This window comes from Artibeus jamaicensis, unplaced genomic scaffold, assembly GCF_021234435.1.
Source record: "Artibeus jamaicensis isolate MK-2021 breed Jamaican fruit bat unplaced genomic scaffold, CSHL_Jam_final contig_464, whole genome shotgun sequence".
NCBI lineage: Eukaryota > Metazoa > Chordata > Mammalia > Chiroptera > Phyllostomidae > Artibeus > Artibeus jamaicensis.
In genome coordinates, this window is record NW_026521842.1 from 2,948,529 (window position 1) to 2,967,931 (window position 19,403).

The 19,403-nt window shown below is 49.0% G+C and overlaps 1 protein-coding gene across 2 annotated transcripts in view; it reads left to right on the forward strand.

Moving 5' to 3' along the window:
- The window catches only part of KLHDC4 (kelch domain containing 4), a 59,414-nt gene extending 43,088 nt beyond the window's left edge, over nt 1-16,326 (forward strand). For both annotated transcript variants that reach the window (XM_037142366.2, XM_037142367.2), the window contains 7 exons: nt 901-993; nt 3,425-3,584; nt 11,934-12,009; nt 13,694-13,902; nt 14,504-14,906; nt 15,723-15,827; nt 16,064-16,326. In XM_037142366.2, coding sequence (XP_036998261.2) covers nt 901-993; nt 3,425-3,584; nt 11,934-12,009; nt 13,694-13,902; nt 14,504-14,906; nt 15,723-15,827; nt 16,064-16,236 — 1,219 coding nt within the window. In that variant the 3' untranslated portion in view covers nt 16,237-16,326. The remainder of the gene's footprint in view (nt 1-900; nt 994-3,424; nt 3,585-11,933; nt 12,010-13,693; nt 13,903-14,503; nt 14,907-15,722; nt 15,828-16,063) is intronic.
- The last annotated feature ends 3,077 nt before the right edge of the window (nt 16,327-19,403 follow it).

The following is a 19,403-nucleotide window of genomic DNA, read 5'->3' on the forward strand; positions in this document are numbered from 1 at the left end:
CTGCACTTCCGTACACCTGGACGGCACAGCCTGCTGCACCCTTAGGCTGTGTAGTCCAGCCCGTTGTTCCTGGGCTGCAAGCTTGCACATCATGTTACTGTACCAAATACTGTAAGCGATAAACATTGAAAATGTATAGTAAAAGTACAGTACCAAAGATAAAAAACGCTGCACCTGTAGAGGGCACTTGCAGGACTGGAAGCTGCTGTGGGCAAGTCAGTGAATGGGTGCGGAGTGAGTGAGAAGGCCTCGGTCATTCCTGTGCACCACTGCGGGCTCTGTGAACACCGCACACTCAGGCCACGCTAAATATGTAAAACCCAGACGTCATGTAGCTGTACAAATATATTTTCTTTCTTTATATCCTCATTTCATAAGCTTTTATCCATTTAAAAGTTTTTCATTTTTATTTTACTTTTTAAACATTTTTTGTTAAAAACTAAGACACAAACGCCTACATCAGCTTAAGCCTACAGTCAGGGCCATCAGCATGCGGCCTCCTGCCTCTGCGCCCATCTCAGGGAAGGTCTTCCGGGGCAGTGACACACGTGTCCCTGTCATCTGTGATAACAACGCTTTCTCCTGGCCTCCTCCTGAAGGACCCGCCGGAGGCTCTGCTTGAGGAGGTCCCACTCTTTTCATTAAAAAAATGTCCATGGAGGTAGGCTAGGTTTGTTTCTTATTTTCATCATAGATGTGCTTGTAAGCAGATAATACACCATGAACATTCCTCTCTATTAAAGAAAACCTGCCAGTGTTGGGGTTCATATTTTCAGCATTTTCAAGGAGCTCATTGAAGTCTAAAAAGGCTCCCGGTCAAATTAAATGGTATTCTGTAAGTGCTTGCAAAACAGAAATCGATCTGAAGAGTGGTCTTTTGTTGTTGTTTTTTAACTTCAGATCACCAGGAGGTCCTTCAGGTCGGAGTGGACATCGGATGGTAGCCTGGAAGAGACAGTTGATACTTTTTGGTGGCTTCCATGAGAGTACAAGGTCGGTGCCAATAGCAGAAAGAGTTTTCTTTCCTGGAGTAGTAAGGAGTGGAGTTTTTACGGGAAGAATTATTCTGAATACGTGTGGAAAATGCTGCCGTCTCCTGAAACCAGTACCAGCTTCATGGGCTTGCAGCTCAAGTAGCCAACCAGGGCCCCACACATAGGAGGGCCTGAGCTTGGTTTACTGCTCTGCTCTTACTGTCCTGAAATTCTTAACAATCATTGAACAGGCCTCACATTTTTATTTTGCACCGAGCCCTGCAGATGTTGTGGTCAGTCTTATCTAACACAGGGTTCTTGGACTTGAGCCTGGTACAGGATCCCCTGGAGGGCTGGTTAAAACTCTGGCTGCTGAGCCCACCTCAGGGTTCCGACTCAGTAGGCCTGGGGCCCGAGGATCTGCATTTCTGCAGACTTGCAGGTGATGCTGATGCTGCTGGCCGGGGGACCCCTCCCTCACTGGGGAATGCAGCTTCTGCAGTGGCATCTGAGGAGGGCTCTCCACTTCTCCTCCAGTGTCATGGACACCTTGGTATACAGCACACTGGTTTCCCAGGCCAGCCTAGAGGGCCCTGATTGTTTTAAGCCTGTTGTCTGTACAGATACCCTCTTGAATATCCTTAGTGTAGTCTAGAAACACAAGGTATGTGGTGAAGAGGTTAGTATATTCCACAGAAATGTGGCCATCGTAATACAGTAGCATTTGGGTAGTAAATGTCTAGACTAATGCCTGGTGAAGGCCATGTTTGCAGTGTTTTTTCTCTGACCATGACCTTGTCAAAGAAGGTGGGCGGATATCTTTCTCTGAGTGCCTCATTTTCACTCTCCTCTCTCCTTTAAAAAATAGCATACTTATCAGTTTGTTCATTGTGAAGTCCACATTGACACTTTGTTACATTACAGATCCATTTGCACAATTTTTTTTGATAATGACTGGCTTATGAAATGAAACCCTCACACACACATGTGAAGAAGGAGGCGTTTGGTGAGCAAGGAGTGAGCGCTATAATTTTTTCCCACTCCCACACTCTCGGCCGAGGATTGTAGTATAATTTGGCTCCATTAACGCTTCCATTTTCTTCATGAATAAAGAATGTTTTTATGAATTGAGAAACAGATATAAATTCTTAAATGCTTTTGGGTGGGATTTTACAAGTATAATTCAAATTAAACAAGTGATTTTATAGCCTTAAAGGCATAACTTGGGCATAAAAAATCTTCAGTTTTATGTCTTGTGGTGCAGTTTACCAGGTGGCTCTTACACATTCTCTTAAAGCTATTTCAGTATCTCAAGTGAAAATTGAGGAAACCAAGAGAACTAGTAAGGAGTAGAACTTGGCCTTACCCAAAGATTGTTGATTTTCAGTGGGTCTTATGTTCTGTCCCCCTGCCCTCGGCTCGGCTCACTGCCCCAGGTCTGCCCACCTGCTGAGTAGGAGTTTGGCTAGTCATTGCCATTTGGACAAGAGAGCCTGGGCTATTTTTAAAAGTTAATCCCCAAAGGATGGTCGTTTTTATTCTTGGAACATTTTTATTAAAAGACATAACTGTCATGTACAGACGTGGGGATGCATGGTTTTGTCAGCGGGCTAATTCAGCACCCACTGTGTGCGGGGCGGCCCTGTCCTGGTGCTCCAGGTTATACAGTGAGTCCAGTTGTACAGTGCTTGTCATTTGCAACCATCTCAAAATTAGAACTTTTTCCCAAAGCTTTTGTCATCTGTTACTTGGTTAGAATTCTTGTTTATGACATATTTCAAACATAACAAAAAGATGAAGGCACTAGAACAAGTAGCTGTGTCATTACTGTTTGTATTAAACAGGTGAGTTTGACTTTTAAAAACCAAAGAGCAGTTGACTGTATGTTCAGAATAGGATATTTTTGCTGAAAATCTGCAGTGGGAAATCTGAGGAAACAGTGGAATGTGGTGAAGTCTTTTAAAAACTACAAGCCTCCCTATTCTACCCACCAAAGGTTGCATTGATCACGCTGCCAGTCAGAAAGTGAAGGCTTCTTGTTGTAACCTTTGGTTCACAGGCCCGTACTCAATCTTCACGGCTTTTGCCGAGCTGCACATATCTCCATCCTGATCATTTATTTAGGTCTGTAATTCATTGTTAAGCTTAAAATTACTTGCATAGTAACCTAATGTAATTATTTGCAAGATGGTGATTTTATAAACTATATAAAGGAAGTATGGTAGAACTTTCAGATTAGAAAGACTTTCCGATCTGGACAAGTTAACTATATTTCTATGGTCTAGCATTATTTTTATGTTCAAATGCAAACTCATAAACTTCCTGTCCTGTCATGAATTTAACTTTTAATTAAACTGACAGTACAAATGGTGGAAAACTTAACTTTAAATTAGGTCTGCTTTTTAATGTCACCGTGTTTTTGTTTGTGTGACTTTATTTATTGTAACCAGAGATTACATCTATTACAATGATGTGTACGCCTTTAACCTGGACACTTTCGCGTGGAGCAAGCTGTCCCCGTCGGGGACTGGCCCCACACCCAGATCGGGCTGCCAGATGTCTGTCACCCCCCAGGGCGGCATCGTCGTTTATGGGGGCTACTCAAAACAGGTAAGGCGTGGTGTGCAGGGAAGTCCAGTACCTTCTGTCTGTTGCCTTTTCAATTTCACCAGTAACAATTTACTACATAGAGTTTCATACAAATGATTCTTTTTTTTAAAGATTTTATTTATTTATCTTTAGAGGGGAAGGGAAGGAGAGAAGGAGAGAAATATCAATGTATGGTTGCCTCTTGTGTGTCCCCACTTGGAACTGGCTTGCAACCCAGGCATGTGCCCTGACTGGGAATTGAACCGCAATCCCTTAATTCACAGGCCCGCACTCAATCCACTGAGCCACACCAGCCGGGGCTAAATTATTCTTTTTATTGAATTAGAGATGGACAGAAGTGGCGTTAATCTACTCTAGATTATGTTCTAATCTGCATGTCTGAAAAACGCTGCAGTATGAGTAATTCGGTTCGTGGGGGGGTCTCATGCCACATGTCATTCCATTGTAGACTATACCACAACTTGTGTCTCCTACTGCGAATGGGCCTTTTCTTTTCTCACCTGCAAGCAGTGCCAACCTGCAGGCGCAGCATCCTGTGCACATCTCTCGGGTGCACACTCTGTTGCAGGGGCGCCCAACTGCGGGCTGCGTTGGGCCAGGACGGCAGTCAGTGCGGCTTAACACGGAATCGTACAATTACTTAAAACCTTTTTTGTCCTCATCAGTTTTCATTAGTGTTTGTGTATTTAATGTGCAGCCCTTAGGGCGTCTCCTGCTGGCCGTGGCCTCCACACAGTGTGCCCCTCACAGCGTCCTGCCCACTAGCATTCCTGTCACTTGTGCTCACCTGCACTTCACCAATGTGTGGGCGGGTCTGGCCCCAAGAGGATGCACTGGTATCTCATTGTAGGATTTTCTTTATTTTGAAAATTTCCCAACATTCACTGACCAGAAAGAATTAGCGAATACTTATACATCTTCCCACCTATTGATATTTCAGTATACTTGTTTTAGTACATATTTGTTCAAATCTATACTGCTGCGCACTCATTGTTGATGTATTTTGGAGAAAAGTGCAGAGACATCTGTGCACTCCTCCCTGAATACCAGAATGCGTGTGTTGTTGTTACGTAGAGTTCACTGTTGAACTTTTCAGATACCTACAGTGAATTGCACACATTTTGAGTGCATACTCTTTGGTTATGACAAATGCGTGTACCTGTGAGCCTTGGTTGCCGTGCCCGTCCTGGCCACCCCCTGACCTCACCACCCTCCAGAGGCAAGGACTCTTCTTGCCTTTCCCACCATATGTTCGATTTGCCTCTTCTGGAACCTGGGACAGATGCAGTCATGCAACATGTGTTCTTTAGAGAAAGGGTCCTTCCACTCAGCATGGTTTGAGATTCCGCCACATTGCACATTCATGCTGGTTATTAGTATTTGTTATGTAACACCAGTTCATCCATTGTTTTTGCTGATGTCACACTTTTTACTTTTAGCCTTTCTGGTCGATGTCTGCCATCTCATGTAGTTTTAATTCTCACTTAATTCTCACTTCCTCCAGATGAAATGAGCCCTTTGACTTGGTGGCTGAGCAGGCTGCCGGATGGGGCGGGGGCAGGGGGTTGGGACAGCTGTGGCAGGGAGGTGTCCTGTGCCCACCTTCTTCCATACCCCCACCCACCCCAATGAGCAGTCAGCCTTTGTTCTGGAAAGAGAAGATCGATGCGTTTTCTCAGCAGTGGCCTGCCCCACCTCAGCTAGGTGTTCGACAGGAGGGTCCGGACAGACAGACCGCAGTGGCCGGAGGCTGGGCGGAGTGACCAGACCCAGTGCTTTATCACGGCACGTGCTTCATGGAGTAATCCTGGGTGATGCGCACAGAGTGCAACTTTAACTGAAACAGTGCCTAGTTCTTGGTGCCTGCTTTTCTCTAGCTCACCACATGAACTATCCAGGTGGCTAATCCGAGTCCATTTACTCCAGGTCTGTGGCATTTGGATTGCAGTAGAAGGCTCGTCTGTTTGGATTTATGGGGGGGCGGGGAACTGATCAGAAGGAGTGAAAAATTTGAGTTGTGAATTCTATGAAATACTAATAAGTGATTAGTCTAAGCAGGCAGTAGGCATGGAATAAGTGACAGTAGTCTGCCCAAGTCTTTTCTGGGGTGTCTTTCACAGGGAGCCTCCTGATGAGAGAGCTTCTCCTCACCAGGCATTACCACCTGGCAAGAGGGGCGGCTGGGTGACCTTCACGGTGGGCTGATAGCCTGCGGAGCGCATTGTCCAGAGACAGCGCCTTGGAACCATCTCCGAGTAGGCTGCAAAAGTAGGGTCTTCAATCATGAGGCGTCAGAAAGAACAACCTCCCTGTGGTTTCTGTGTTTCGTGAATGGTCCAGCTGGGGACCTCACCCATCACTGTGTCTGGTTTTGAAAAACTGCTGCCATTGTAAATTTGGGGGAATCAGTATGAAATTCTGATAACTTTATGAATCTGACCTGACCTCCAATTGGCCAAGATGCCGAGGGTGCTGAAAGTTGGCCTAGAACGTTGGCAGGCTAAGGAACAGAAGTCAGTCTGCCACCTCAGCACTGCTCGAGACACGTGAACCAAGAGGGATCCAGGGAAGTTTGAAGTACCGTGGTCTCCTTACGTGTGGGGAGTGTGTTTTAAGACTCCCAGTGGATGCCTGCAACCATGGAGAGTAGCAAACCCTGTGTGTACTACGTTTTTCCTATATGCACATACCTGTGATAGAGTTTAATTTATAAATTAGATTCAGTAAAAGAGTAACAACAATAACTAATAATCAAATAGAAGAGAGTTATAACAATGTACCGTAATAAATTTATGAATGCTTGCTCGCTCTTTCTCCAGTCATTTTTATATTTTTCAGTCCAGACCAACTCTTGAGTCTCACTGTTCGGCGACCTTGCAGCGAACGGCTTGGTGTCACTGAGTTCAGGGACTCCTCACGGAAGTCCTTCTGTGGGCTCAGCGCTTTCTGGCGCAGCGCGTTGTCCTTAGTTGCAGCACATTTTTCTGTTCACGTCTTCCACCCACAAATTGAATGCCTTTTCCACCTTAACTAACTTACATGTGCTGTGGCCTTAACTTTTGCAGTTTGAGGTACGACGGCAAAAGCAGCATGAATTTATTTTTCCTCTTTACAGTTTCATGGTTAGAAGATTTGTTCTTACTGTGCATCTTAGCAACCTCAGCATACAGGTTTTTTTCTCTCCTTATTAAGTCAGGAACGCTCATATTCAATTAATGGAAACATGGCTTCTCACTGGCGTATCTGAATTGCTGGCCTCACTGCCCCTATGCTTTGGGCATTATTAGTAAGCACATAAGGGTGACTTGAACACACACTATGATACCATCACAGTTGACTTGATAACTGATTTGATTAGTGACTGACTAATGGGCAGGAAGCATATACAGTGTGGAGACATCAGAGGAACGATTCATGTCTCTGGTGGGATGGCACAAGGTTTCATCGTGCTGTTTCATAACGACTTGCAGTTTAAAAATGTGAGTTGTTTATTTTGATTGACTACAGTTTGAATGAAATGGGGAAAGTGAAACCATGAGTAAGGGGGAGGACCAGAGCCAGTCCTTGCCTGTCTGCGAGGATGTCTTGAGCACACATGCAGATCGGGCTGTTTCTGTCAGTGAGCTGGAAATGGGACTGCCAGGCTGGCGGGCCTCCTGCCCTCACTGTTTGTTGTGTTGCTGTTTCTTAGCTCTCAGGGCTGGAGCTTTCTGTGTTCGCACAGATCCTGGTTTGGATGTGTTGTGAGGCTGCTCTAGTTGGCCCTGGAAGAGCAGTTAACTTGAAGCTAGCTTCTCTCTTTCAGGGCTTTTTATTTTGTTTGAATCTTGACCAGGTTGCAGCTACTTTCTAAGGAACCTCCTCTGCCCTTTGGGGATGAACTTTGGAATGTCCCAGAGAGCAAGGTTGCTGCTGAGTTTCGTTCTTTGGAGTGCGGGGCCTTTGCTCATGTCAGAGCTGTTGCCACCTTTTCCAAGGACTGGATGCACTGAAAATGGGAGTCTGGGGGTGGCCTGGGGTGTCCGTTCCCATGACAGTTGAAATGAGTCCATCTTGGAGTCTAAGAATGAGGGAGGTGGAGCTGCTGGTTCAAGGACATGGGTACAGAGCTCGGGTGCGGGCTGCAAGGTCACAGCCTGGGCCTGGGAAGGGGAGGGTGGTGTATACAGCCCAGTGCAGATCTCTGGGGTCTCACAGACATGCTGGATAGTTTCAGAGACAGTTGAGGTTTTTTTCAACTTGATGTTGTAGCACTTCATGCACATCTCCCTCTCAGATGTCTTTGGATTCCATTAATACTATCTAGGACAGAAATGTGTGAGTGGAGGGATAGTTCCGCTCTGCAGAGTGAAGGCCTGGGTTACTGCCGTGTGGCGTTAACATCAGTCGTCAGAGCTGCTTACAGGAGGAGGCTCATCCTTAGAGAAAGGCTGGACCCTCTTCAGAGCTTCGATTCGTGACATGGAAATTTGGCATCTCCAAAAATTCATGCAAATTCTGTTTTCTCTTCTAGTACAGTTTAATCCAGTGGGAAGACTAACTGGGTTCAGTTAAAGACGGTGTGATTTGAAGGAATAGAAAGAATCTGGCACAGGTGATCTACAATAAGAGAGTAATAATAATAATACAAGGCAGCTTTTTGTACCCTTTGAGAACAAGGAGATTGGATTTTGAGGAAGTCTCTACTCTTCCAGAAAAGAAATTGTTATGAAGGAGCAGTGAGAAAGTTGCTGGGGCCTGCTGACCTGTTAACTAGTCAGCTCCTGTTGGAAGGGTGTGGCATCCTCGTCCCTCAGCCAGAGCTGTTCCTGGCGGTCACTCTGGAGGCTGTTGGGGTGGGTGAGTTAGTAACCCTCCTTGGGAAGGGTTCCGGCTATCAGGGCCTCGAGGAGGGTGTGTTTAAGTGTTCTGGCATAAAAGCCTATTGGTTCTGAGAAGCAATCATTGCTGTCAGCAAAAGAGTACAGCTAATGTTGGCAGGTGCAGTGACAACCATGAGGCCAGAGAGAGTTTGGCTGAAGCATGGCTGTTGTCTGAGTTTCTAATGACAAGAATGACAGGTAGAGATGTCACTGAGTTCCTTCTCTGTCCCCCCAGTGGGAGAGGCCTCTGGGTGTGAATTTAGTTCCTAATAATGCAGGGTCTTTCAGTCCGGAAGGATGGGTGGGCATGGAGTGGCAGCCATTCCCTCAGTGTTAACCTGCTAGAAAAAGAGAAGAATATCTAGTCTTAGTAATGGTATAACATGCAGAAATTCCATCACTTGAATTGTGCAGATATTCCCAGAAGAAAAACGAGAGGCTTGTACCAGTTTTCATTTTCCAAGACTCCAGCTGTTTCCCACATGTGAGTCTTGTTGAACCTCCTTGGTTTTAGGATATTCAGATCACATGTCCAGTACATGGACAATTGGATTGTTTGTTTTGTTTCCAAAAGGGAAATAGCTTCCCTCCTTCCTTATAGTAAATACTCATTAGTTAAAAGAAAAAGAATTATGCGTATACATTTTCTGGCTTTGTCAGCTGAGTGGTCCAAGACGCAACAGTACCCAGCAGCATTGAGTGCGCAATGAGCTCAGATCTTAGTTTCTTTTTTTTTTTTTAATTTATTTATTTTTTTTATTGATTATGCTGTTACAGTTGTTCCATTCCCCCTTTATTCCCCTCCACCCTACCCCCCCATCCCCACCATCACCCCCCCTTTAGTTTATGACCATGTGTCTCAAGTCCTTTAGATTCTATATTTCCCATGCTATTCTTGCCCCCCCCCCCATCTATTTTCTATCTACTGTCTATGCTACTTATTTTCTGTACCTTCTCCCCCCTTCTCCTCCTCCCACTCCCCTGTTGCTAACCCTCCTTGAGATCTTCATTTCTATGTTTCCACTCCTGATCTAGCTGTCCTTTTAGTTTGCTTTCGTTTTAGGTGTGGTTGTTAATAACTGTGAGTTTGTTGTCCTTTCACTGTTCATGTTTCTTTAACTTCTTTTTCTTAGATAAGTCCCTTTAACATTTCATATAATAAGGGCTTGGTGATGATGAACTCCTTGAATTTGACCTTATCTGAGAAGCACCTTATCTGTCCTTCCATTTTAAATGAAAGTTTTGCTGGATAGAGCAATCTTGGTTGTAGGTCTTTAGATTTCATGACTTGGAATACCTCTTTCCAGCCCCTTCTTGCCTGTAAGGTCTCTTTTGAGAAATCTGCTGACAGTCTGATGGGGACTCCTTTGTAGGTGACTGTCCCCTTAGCTCTTGCTGCTTCTAGAAGTCTCTCCTTCATTTTAATCTTGGCTAATGTAATTACGATGTGCCTTGGTGTGTTCCTTCTTGGGTCCAACTTCTTTGGTACTCTCTGAGCTTCCTGGATTTCCTGGAAGTCTATTTCCTTTGCCAGATTGGGGAAATTCTCCTTTATTATTTGTTCAAATAAGTTTTCCACTGGTGGCTGTGCCTTTCCCCCTTCTGGTACCCCTATAATTCGGATGTTGGAGCGTTTAAAGATGTCCTGGAGGTTCCTAAGAATCTCCTCATTTCTTTGAATTCTTGCTTCCTGACTCTTTTCTGTTTGGCCATTATTTGCTTTCTTCTGATCCACTCCATTGATTTGAGTCCCAGTTTCCTTTTCATTGCTATTGGTGTCCTGTGCAATTCCATTCATTTCAATTAGTTTCGCCTTCATATATTTGTCTAATTTGTCGGTATAATCAACCAGTTCTGTGAGGATCCTGATCACCAATGTTTTAAACTGTGCGTCTGTGAGTTTCGCTATTTCTTCATCGCTTAGATTTATTGGCTCTGGGGCTCTGAGATCCTCCTGCGCCATTCTTGGTCTGTTCGGGCCCTTTAAGTGTCAGATCTTAGTTTCTAACACCACCTTCTGTAGAAAGAGCCAGGACTCCTTGGAGAAGTGGCCAGTTTTAGGACAAGGGCAAGAAATATACAAGGTGAGTCTGGAGCATCTTGTCGTGCTAGATCCTAAGAAAATATTTGTAAGAAACCCACACTGATGGGGCGTGTCGAAGGAACCAGGAGCTAACTGGAAGAGTTCCCAGTGGCCAAAGCGGGAACCGCCTCAGCAACAACGTGCAGTGATGCTGAATTGCTGCCCGATGCGCACTGTAAATAACCATGGTCCGTATGATACAGACGAATGGTTGAGTAGATAAATTGAAAAGGAGACAAAGCTCCAGTGCAGTGTTCCACGGGCATCGGGTGAACAGTGCGCCCTCTGAGAGGCGGAGCGTGACTTCCCTCTAAGTGGGGGCTTCAAAGTGGTGTCCCCTTGAAGAGGACAGTGTGGAAAGTTGGTGGGGGGGTCGGGGGTGATAAGGGATGATGACAGCATGCATCCTTGATGGGATGTGATGAGGGGGGTGCTGCACCTCTGGGACCCACCCCCGGAGACCCCACAGCCCTGTGCAGTCCGGAGAAACCAGCATTCTGCAAAGCACCTGGCCCGCCCTCCTCAAACTGCGATCAGAAACAAGGCAAGTCTAACAGCTGTCAGGCCTGGAGGAATCAGAGGGTCCGTGACGACTAAGTGTAGCCTGTTGTCCTAGAACAGAAAAGGACAGTAGAGGGATATAAGGAAATCTAAATAAAGAATTGTCGCAGTTAACAGCGGTTTGTCTCTTGGTTCATTAATTGTGACGGAGGAGCCCCGCTAGTGTAAGATGTTAACTGTAGGGGACCTGGGTGGGGGGCAGGTGGGGGTCCTTGGTACTCTCTTCTGAATATTTCTGTACATGTACAACTATTGTGAAATTAAAATTTTGTTGAAGTAGGCAATTGAAAGTACAAATACGAAGAAGTTAAGACTTACTGAGATCCTTCTACCCAGGATATTACTTGCCGAGTGTTTGGGTGACAGCTCCGGCGTGAGGCCTGGGGACATTGCTGTGGAGAATGAGGTGTCTGGTCTGGCCAGCTAGCGACACTGGTTTGAAGCTGAAGACCCTGGGTTCAGACACCAGAGCTTGTTTTAAAAGCTCAGAGAACTTTTCACATGGGTAGTGGCTGGCTTTTGCAGCATTAATTTGATCCTGGCAGTGAGGCCCGCATCACATGATTTGAATGATGGGAGGCGAAGACACGCAGGGACGGAAAACGGAGGGGTGGCTGCGTCGTGGTACCATTAGCAGTCCCACCGGGTCTGCATCAGAGCCCCACCCACTTCAAGCAGGGTCGCTGCGGAAGCCACAGGAAGCTGTAGTGAGAAAGAGCAGGAGAGTGTTTCTGGCACGATCGTGGTTGTTAGAATGGCAGATTTTTAAAATTTAAAATCTACTCTTAGGTCTTGTGGCTGGTGCCCTGCTAGTTCTAACACGACTCCCCGTTTCCTTTGCAGAGAGTCAAGAAAGATGTGGACAGAGGCACCCAGCATTCAGATATGTTCCTGCTGAAATCCGAGGAAGGGAGAGAAGGTTCGTGTACCATGTGAGAGGATGGGCCCGTGGGCGGCCTGCGTGTTGCTACAAAAGGCGGGGCAGAGAAACCAGCCCAGGCGCCCTCGTGGACTTGGGGCTGGTGGTCAGCCTCCTGTGTGATGACCGGAGCTGTGGACAAGCTGTCCTCGCCCTGGGCAGGCCAGGCTGGACACTACGTAAATAACCTCAGCTGTCCGCATGTCCGCACAGCAGAAGCGGGTGAGGAGTGTTCACCCTCTGAAGGGGCTGAGGATGGGCTGGCTGAAAACACTGCCAGTCCGGGAACTCCCCTTGTAGAGAGTGGGAACCACAGCTTTCTAGTCATTTCTCTCGTTCTTGCTCAGGATCAAGTGCTGCTGGGTTGTAGACTTCTGGAATGCTTACTGTGGGGTTGGCATCCCCAACATTCTCTTTTTAAAGCTCCTTTACAAAAAGCAAGGTTGTGATTCATTTGTGTGATGCGGGTCTTGTGATGAGAGGACTGGACTGGACCCAGGGATGATCTAGGCCTGCTTTATGACCTCTGGTGCATTATTTCATCTCCCCGTGAGATCTGTCTTCTGTAGAATGAGGGATTGTTATACAGAATACCTTTATCTCTTTTCTGCTTTAAAATTCTTCAAGCCAAGGCTTTAGAAATATTCCTACCCAGGTGCCTCTCAGGTGCCAACTTATTGCATGACTAATGAGGACATCTGCATTTTCAAGTGGGAACTTAGGTTGAGCCGTATAGCAACTTGCTCAGTTTATACCTCAGTGGACTTGAACTTGAAAGCTGGACTGTGTTCCAGAGAGGGAGACCCCAAGCTTGTGTGTTGCCCCCAGCATCCTGGCCATCAGGCCCTTGACCCCTGGTGAGAAGGACATGGTACACCGTGAGCCAACACGTGCCCATATGTAGGTGGCACGCAAGTATGTCTTACCTGGCTCCGTGCAGGGCACTCCGACGTGGGTCCTTTTCTGTCTCCTCCAAGCACTGAAAGGCTGGTGGTAACGAACCAGTCCCAGAGCCCACTGATGGGCGCAGCCTGTAGTCACCCTGTGCTGTGCACCGACGGGACACGTAGGCAGGACACGGTAGAATGTTTGCCACTTGCTAGTTCTGTTAAGTTTTTTTAATGCCCGTGAGAGGGAATAGCTCACTTCCTTTTTCTAGACATGGAAAATTTACCCCCACATTTTACGCTAGGTTACATTTTGAGGGTGATCATAGGAATTAGACACAAGCCAGAGGAAGACAGAAAGGTGGTGTTGCTCGTGGGAGGCCCTGCAGCCTGCGTAGCAGGGAGGGCGGATGGAGTGAGGGTCCTCATGAAGGCCAGGGTGCGGTGAGGGCTTCTCCTGGCTCTGGGCCTGCTCGCCCCCCTCCGTGCCCTGTCTCACCCCTGGCCCCATCCGCAGCTGGAAAACGTCCCAGGGGCAGCGTTTGAAGGGTTTTTGAAAAAGGTGACCCTTGCACTGAAGTTTGGTATAAACTAAACTTCAGGGAGAATTAAGCTTGGGGTGGGTTATTGAATTGTGTTTTTTCTACAGAGGGAGCAAAACTTGTATTTTTAGCCACAGTCTTGCATTTTTTCACCTGTTCTAGTCACTGGGGGTTCTGGGGACATTCACGCCATTGGCCGGCCCTTGGTTCCCTTCCGTTCCTACATCTTACCTCCTTCCTGCTCTCCTGTGACAGGCAGATGGGTGTGGACGCGGACTAACCCTTCAGGTGCCAGGCCCACCCCCAGGTCCGGCTTTTCCGTGGCCATGGCACCAAACCACCAGACGCTGCTCTTCGGGGGCGTCTGTGATGAGGAAGAGGAGGAGAGCCTGGAGGGCGACTTCCTCAATGACCTATACTTCTATGATGCCACCAAGAACCGCTGGTTTGAGGGACAGATGAAGGTAGAGTTGGGCTCCAAAGCAGTCACCACGGTGTGTTGTATACCAGACATAAGGCCTAACATGGAGCACCTGGCTGTCACCTCTGTAGGTGGCAGCGGCCAGAGGCTGTGCGGTCTTGTCAGCTGGTTCTGCCTCCCAGGCCAGGTGTTGAGACGCCCAGGTCCTCAGGTCTGTGTGGCTCTGTGAGCTGTCACTGGAAGCACAAAACTGATCACCTCTGTCCCTGCTGTGCACCAGAGGCACATGTGGGCCCTGCCCCAATACCGGGACCCCCAGGGCCTTTGGGTCTCAGGCCGAGGTGGTGAGGGCCTGAGGCTGAGGGTGGGTGGCTGTTCTTTTTGGCAGAGGCTCAGCCCCGGGTGAGGCCCCAGTGCCTCTGCTGAGAGTCGGATGAGGGTGGGGGTCTGATCCTGCACTCACCACCTTCTCCCACCTCCTCTGAGGGGTGACACTGGGTGGAGGCACCCCCAGTAGGTGGGATGGGAGTGCAGCCCTCCAGCTGTCTACTTGCGCAAGGGGCGGTGGTGCTCCCCATACACTCTGGAGCTCCCAGGCCACGCTGCCTAGCACTAAAGGGGGCTGTTCTGCCTTTTGCCAACAGGGGCCCAAGTGGGAGAAGAGGAAGCGCAGGCGGGCCATGAAAGCAGGGCCCGAGGGTGCTGACCAGCAGGAGTGTGCGGAGGCCAGTGCCCAGGCACCGCTGGAGGTAATCAGAGAGGTGGTCTCAGAGGACGGGACTGTGGTCACCATTAAGCAGGTGCTCGTTGCCCCGGGCCCGTCAGAACAGCCACAGTTGGGTGAGGACAACAGCCCTGAGGAAGCAGGCAGCTCCTCGGTGGAACCCTGCCCCCGCTCCAATGCCATGCTGGCTGTGAAGCACGGCCGTCTCTACCTCTATGGCGGCATGTTTGAGGCCGGCAGCCGCCAGGTCACCCTCAACGACTTGTACTGCCTTGACCTGCATAAGATGGACGAGTGGACTGTCCTGGTGGAGGCGGGTCCAGGTGAGCTGTCACGGGGTACGCGCTTCCTCGGGTTGGGGGTGAGAACACCCGACAGCGGTTTCATCAAGTGCGCCCCCGAGTGCCACCCAGGGCCACCCTGTGCCGGCGGGCCGTGTGCTTTCTGGCTGTTCATGGGAGGGTAGGCCCTGGCCACAGAGAGGAGGCCCTCCTCTGCACACCGTCCTGCTCTGGGCACTGGGGGGGCGGGATGGTTTCCTTCCGGGACACAGGCTCACTCTTGACACCACTCCCGTGAGCCTTAGACCTCTCCGGCACCGCTCACAGGTACACGGTTGCAAAGCAGGTTTACCTGTGAATTCTTCCCGTTGCCAGCGGCCTGCTGCGTGCACACAGACCTGGCAGCCCCTTTCCTGTCTGACCTGAACCTCTGGGCCCCGTTTGCTCTTGGATCCGAGCTGCCGTATTCCTTCAGTTTCACACTGTACCACAGGCTGGCGCCAGTGGTACAGTGCTCAGTTCTTAAGTCACGACTGGTTTCTTTGAGATCTGAGACTAAAAATTGAGTTAAAATCCACACATGTAGGAGAAGGTATAAAACAGCTGGTATAAGATTTGTTTCTTATAGCAAAGTGAGGGTGGAGAAAACTCCGAGGTCGGTTTTCTGGGATAGCCAGCCTCATCCTCACCATCTCTGTTAGGGTCCAGGAAAAACAGTGTGTTGTGACATGGTGGGGGCAGGCAGCTTGCTTTCAGGTCAGGTTTCTTCAGTGAGAAGGGCGCTCTCAGGAGCGCCCGGCCTTGGTCCCCCGGCTCTGGGTGCACTGACACTCGGCGGATGTGCATTTCGCTCTAAAGAAACTCAGGAGTGGCTGGAGGAGACCGACTCGGAAGAGGACAGCGATGCGGCCGAGGGTGCTGAGGGCGGAGAGGAGGACGAGGACAGCAGTGAGGAGGATGAGGGTGAGTGTGTTAAAATGTGACTGCTTTGTAAATGTGCTCCGGAGGCCAGCCTGAGTTTTTAAAAAAGACATTCACACATAAGAGCAGCTTGCTGTTTGAGCAGCGCCAGTCGGTGGTATTTCCGTGAGGCAGGTGCGAGTGCGTTCACTCCGCTGGGCCCCAAGCAGGTGGCCGGCACTGCCTGACCCAGGCCTGCTTCCTCAGCTGAATGTGCTTATTCTCCTTCCCCATGAAAGAGCCACAGCACCCCTTGGTGATGCCTGATGAGCAGTTTGCAGACTACCTGCCCAGGACTGAGGAGTACTGGGTGAGGCTCGCCCGAGACGACGCTGGGCCAGATGCAAAGGAGAAGAGAGTACTAAAGGTCGCCCACGCCACGGCAAAAGCTTTCTTTGATGACTCCACATGAGCCACCAGGCTGGGCCAGCAGCAAAACTGAGTGAGGTTGTCTTCCTTGGTATCACTGGTATAATTCAAAATAAACTGGATTTGGAATGAGGCCACTGCCAAGGTTGTCTTCTGTGTGGCCCTGCAGCCCCCAAAGCCCTGGTGGGGCCTGCGGGGCAGGGCTAGGCTGAGGGTGGGCCACCCACACAGCAGGCAGCACTTTGAATGTGACGTGCCCACAGGAAGCACATTTCTGTTCTCCTAGAACTGGAACATTTGTGCTTTGTGGGGGGGGTTCTCGTCTACAAAAGCAGGAGGTAAATGTTCCAATTGACCACATGGCATCAACCTGGAGGTTGACTTTTTTTTTTGACTGCTAAAAATCATCAGGAGGAGCCCTCCAACTGCCTGCATGGGTTTTCTTACTACATGTAAAGTAAAATAGCTCTTGGCTGGGCGGTTCGCCTCCCTCCTGTCATTGGCTGTTCTTGGGGCTGTTTTGGTGATCCAGCGCACCCGAAGCTTCCAGACCGGACCGCTCCCTCGGCCTTGGGGAGGAGGTGGTGGAGCCGTTCTCTGTTCCTCTCCCCTTGGGCTCAAGTCTGTCATTTGCAAAGTGACAGAGAGGAAGGAAAGGTGGAGGGCAGCTCCCACCGTCCCCATGAAGCACTGTTGCATAGCGCCTGCCGTGGGAGCGGGGTCCCTCCTTGCAGGGGCCGTGGTGCTGTGAGGTGCTCACACACTGGCTGGTGCCTGCTCCACGGGGTGGTGGCAAGAGCCCATTTTTCATTTGTATAATTGGGGTCAAAATTGGGCTTTGAATTACCACCTGGTGCATTTTTTTCATTTTAAGTATCTTCTCAACAATGAGAATGTAGGATCTTAGTTTTTAGTATTGGGGCCAACATCCCATTCATTACCTATTTAAGAAAAAACAAGTGGGAATGCTTACCTCTGGCAGAGTAGAGCGTGGGCCTCGGCTTCAGGGGCAGGACCAGAGCCAGTGTGCCCCTCCTTCTACTCACCTTTACCTTCCCATGAGGCTCAGCCCCTGCCAGCTCCCATGGGTGTGACCTGTGTGACCTGGAAGGATCCAGAGGAGAAATGGGCTCTTGCAGGCTGATGAGAAATAAGCTCTTCTCTTGCAGTAGCCTGGCCTCCACAGCTGCCTGCCAGAGCCTCTCTGTGGGTGAGGAGCCTTGCAGGGCCCGTAGGAGCCCGGGGCCCGGGGAGAGGCCAGTCGGTGTTAGTGCAGTGCCTGGCTGGCTGGTTGGCTCAGCTGTGTTGGGTAGAGGGGAGAGACGCTCTAGCATTACCCTCCTATTTTGGCGACTTCCTTGGATACTTGGGCAGCCTGAGTCCTTTTTTGGCATTCTGGGCAGAGTCTAGCTGGCAGCTCCTCAGGCAGGGCTGAAAAGCCAGCTGGGCGCTGCAGCTGGCCCGCGGCAACTGCACAGAGGCTTCAGGGCCTGTCTGCCCAGTCCTCTCATACAAGCACACCAGGCTCGGCTGTGCAGCTGCTCGGGCTTGGTTGAGACTTTGGGAGGAAATAATTGGGAGATCTAGGCGGCTCCAGCACAGTTGTCTGTCATCAGAGGCCATTTTTCTTAGAGGAGCCTGTAGCTAAATGATATTTGAAGGAAGACGATAATTTTTAATTAAGTTGAAAGAGAAATAACCCCCGAAGAAGAAGCTTCTTGTACAAACGTATGTTTTGTCGCCATGTCCATGGGGCTGTTACTGAAGATGCAGTTTGAGTGAAGAGGTTGATCAGAACCCATGAGAATTAAATAAACAAGCTTCCAGAAGAGATGCTGTCTCCGCTGTGTAATTGCTGTGGTTAGGACACCAGTGACAGTACGCCTTGGGTGTGCAGCTGCCAGGGAGGCGGAAACTGGACACAGGACCACGCAGTGCCCCGCGAGCAGCAGCCGGAGTCTTGCTGCCCTTCTGTTCCCTGGTGATTGGTATGCCTGACTGAACGCTCTTGATACCTCGATGGCCACCTTGGCCACGAGGGCTGGTACGAAGCCCTGCCTTACTGGAGCCAGAACAGCTGGGAGGTGGCCAAGCTCAGATTGGCAAGGGCCATGCAGTGGTGCAGCCTGACTTGCTGTCCCTGGCAGGCTCATTGTCGTTGGTAAATGTTCCTTAACACCCAGCCCCTTCGTGGGCTCTACCCTTTCTCTTACTGGGGCCCGTCAACTTGCCACTTCGCCCTGAAGACATCATGCCAGAGCTCCGTGGAGGGTTCCATGGGGCTTTGGGAATGATGAGTTCCCTATTCCCCCACTTTCCAGGAGCAGCTGAGCCGCTTGTCTGGGTTGGGCTGAAGTAAGAGGAATTCGAAGGGGTTGGGAAAAGGCTCTCTTGGGATTGGGTTGGATTGAGTGAAAATCAAGGGGATGACCTAAGCTTGAGGGTGTTCATCATTTAAAGTGCTTATTTTTAATATATTTTATTGATTATGCCATTGCAGTTGTTCTATTCCCCCCTTCATTCCCCTCCACCTTGCACACCCCTCCCCCACCATTCCCCCCCTTTAGTTTATGACCACGTGTCTCAAGTTCTTTAGATTCTATGTCTCCCCTACTATTCTTGCCCTCCCTCCTATTTTCTACCTACCATCTATGCTACTTATTTTCTGTACCTTCTCCCCCCTTCTCCTCCTCCCACTCCCTTGTTGCTAACCCTCCATGTGATCTTCATTTCTATGGTTCTGCTCCTGATCTAGCTATCCTCTTAGTTTGCTTTTGTTTTAGGTGTGGTTCTTAATAACTGTGAGTTTGCTGTCCTTTCACTGTTCATCTTTTTAATCTTCTTTTTCTTAGGTAAGTCCCTTTAACATTTCATATAATAAGGGCTTGGTGATGATGAACTCCTTGAATTTGTTCTTATCTGAGAAGCACTTTATCTGTCCTTCCATTCTAAATGAAAGCTTTGCTTGGTAGAGCAATCTTGGATGTACGTCTTTGGAGTTCATGACTTGGAATACTTCTTTCCAGCCCCTTCTTGCCTGTAAGATCTCTTTTGAGAAATCCGCTGACAGTCTGATGGGAACTCCTTTGTAGGTGACTGTCCCCTTATCTCTTGCTGCTTCTAGAAGTCTCTCCTTCATTTTAATCTTGGGTAATGTAATGATGGTGTGCCTTGGTGTGTTCCTTCTTGGGTCCAACTTCTTTGGGACTC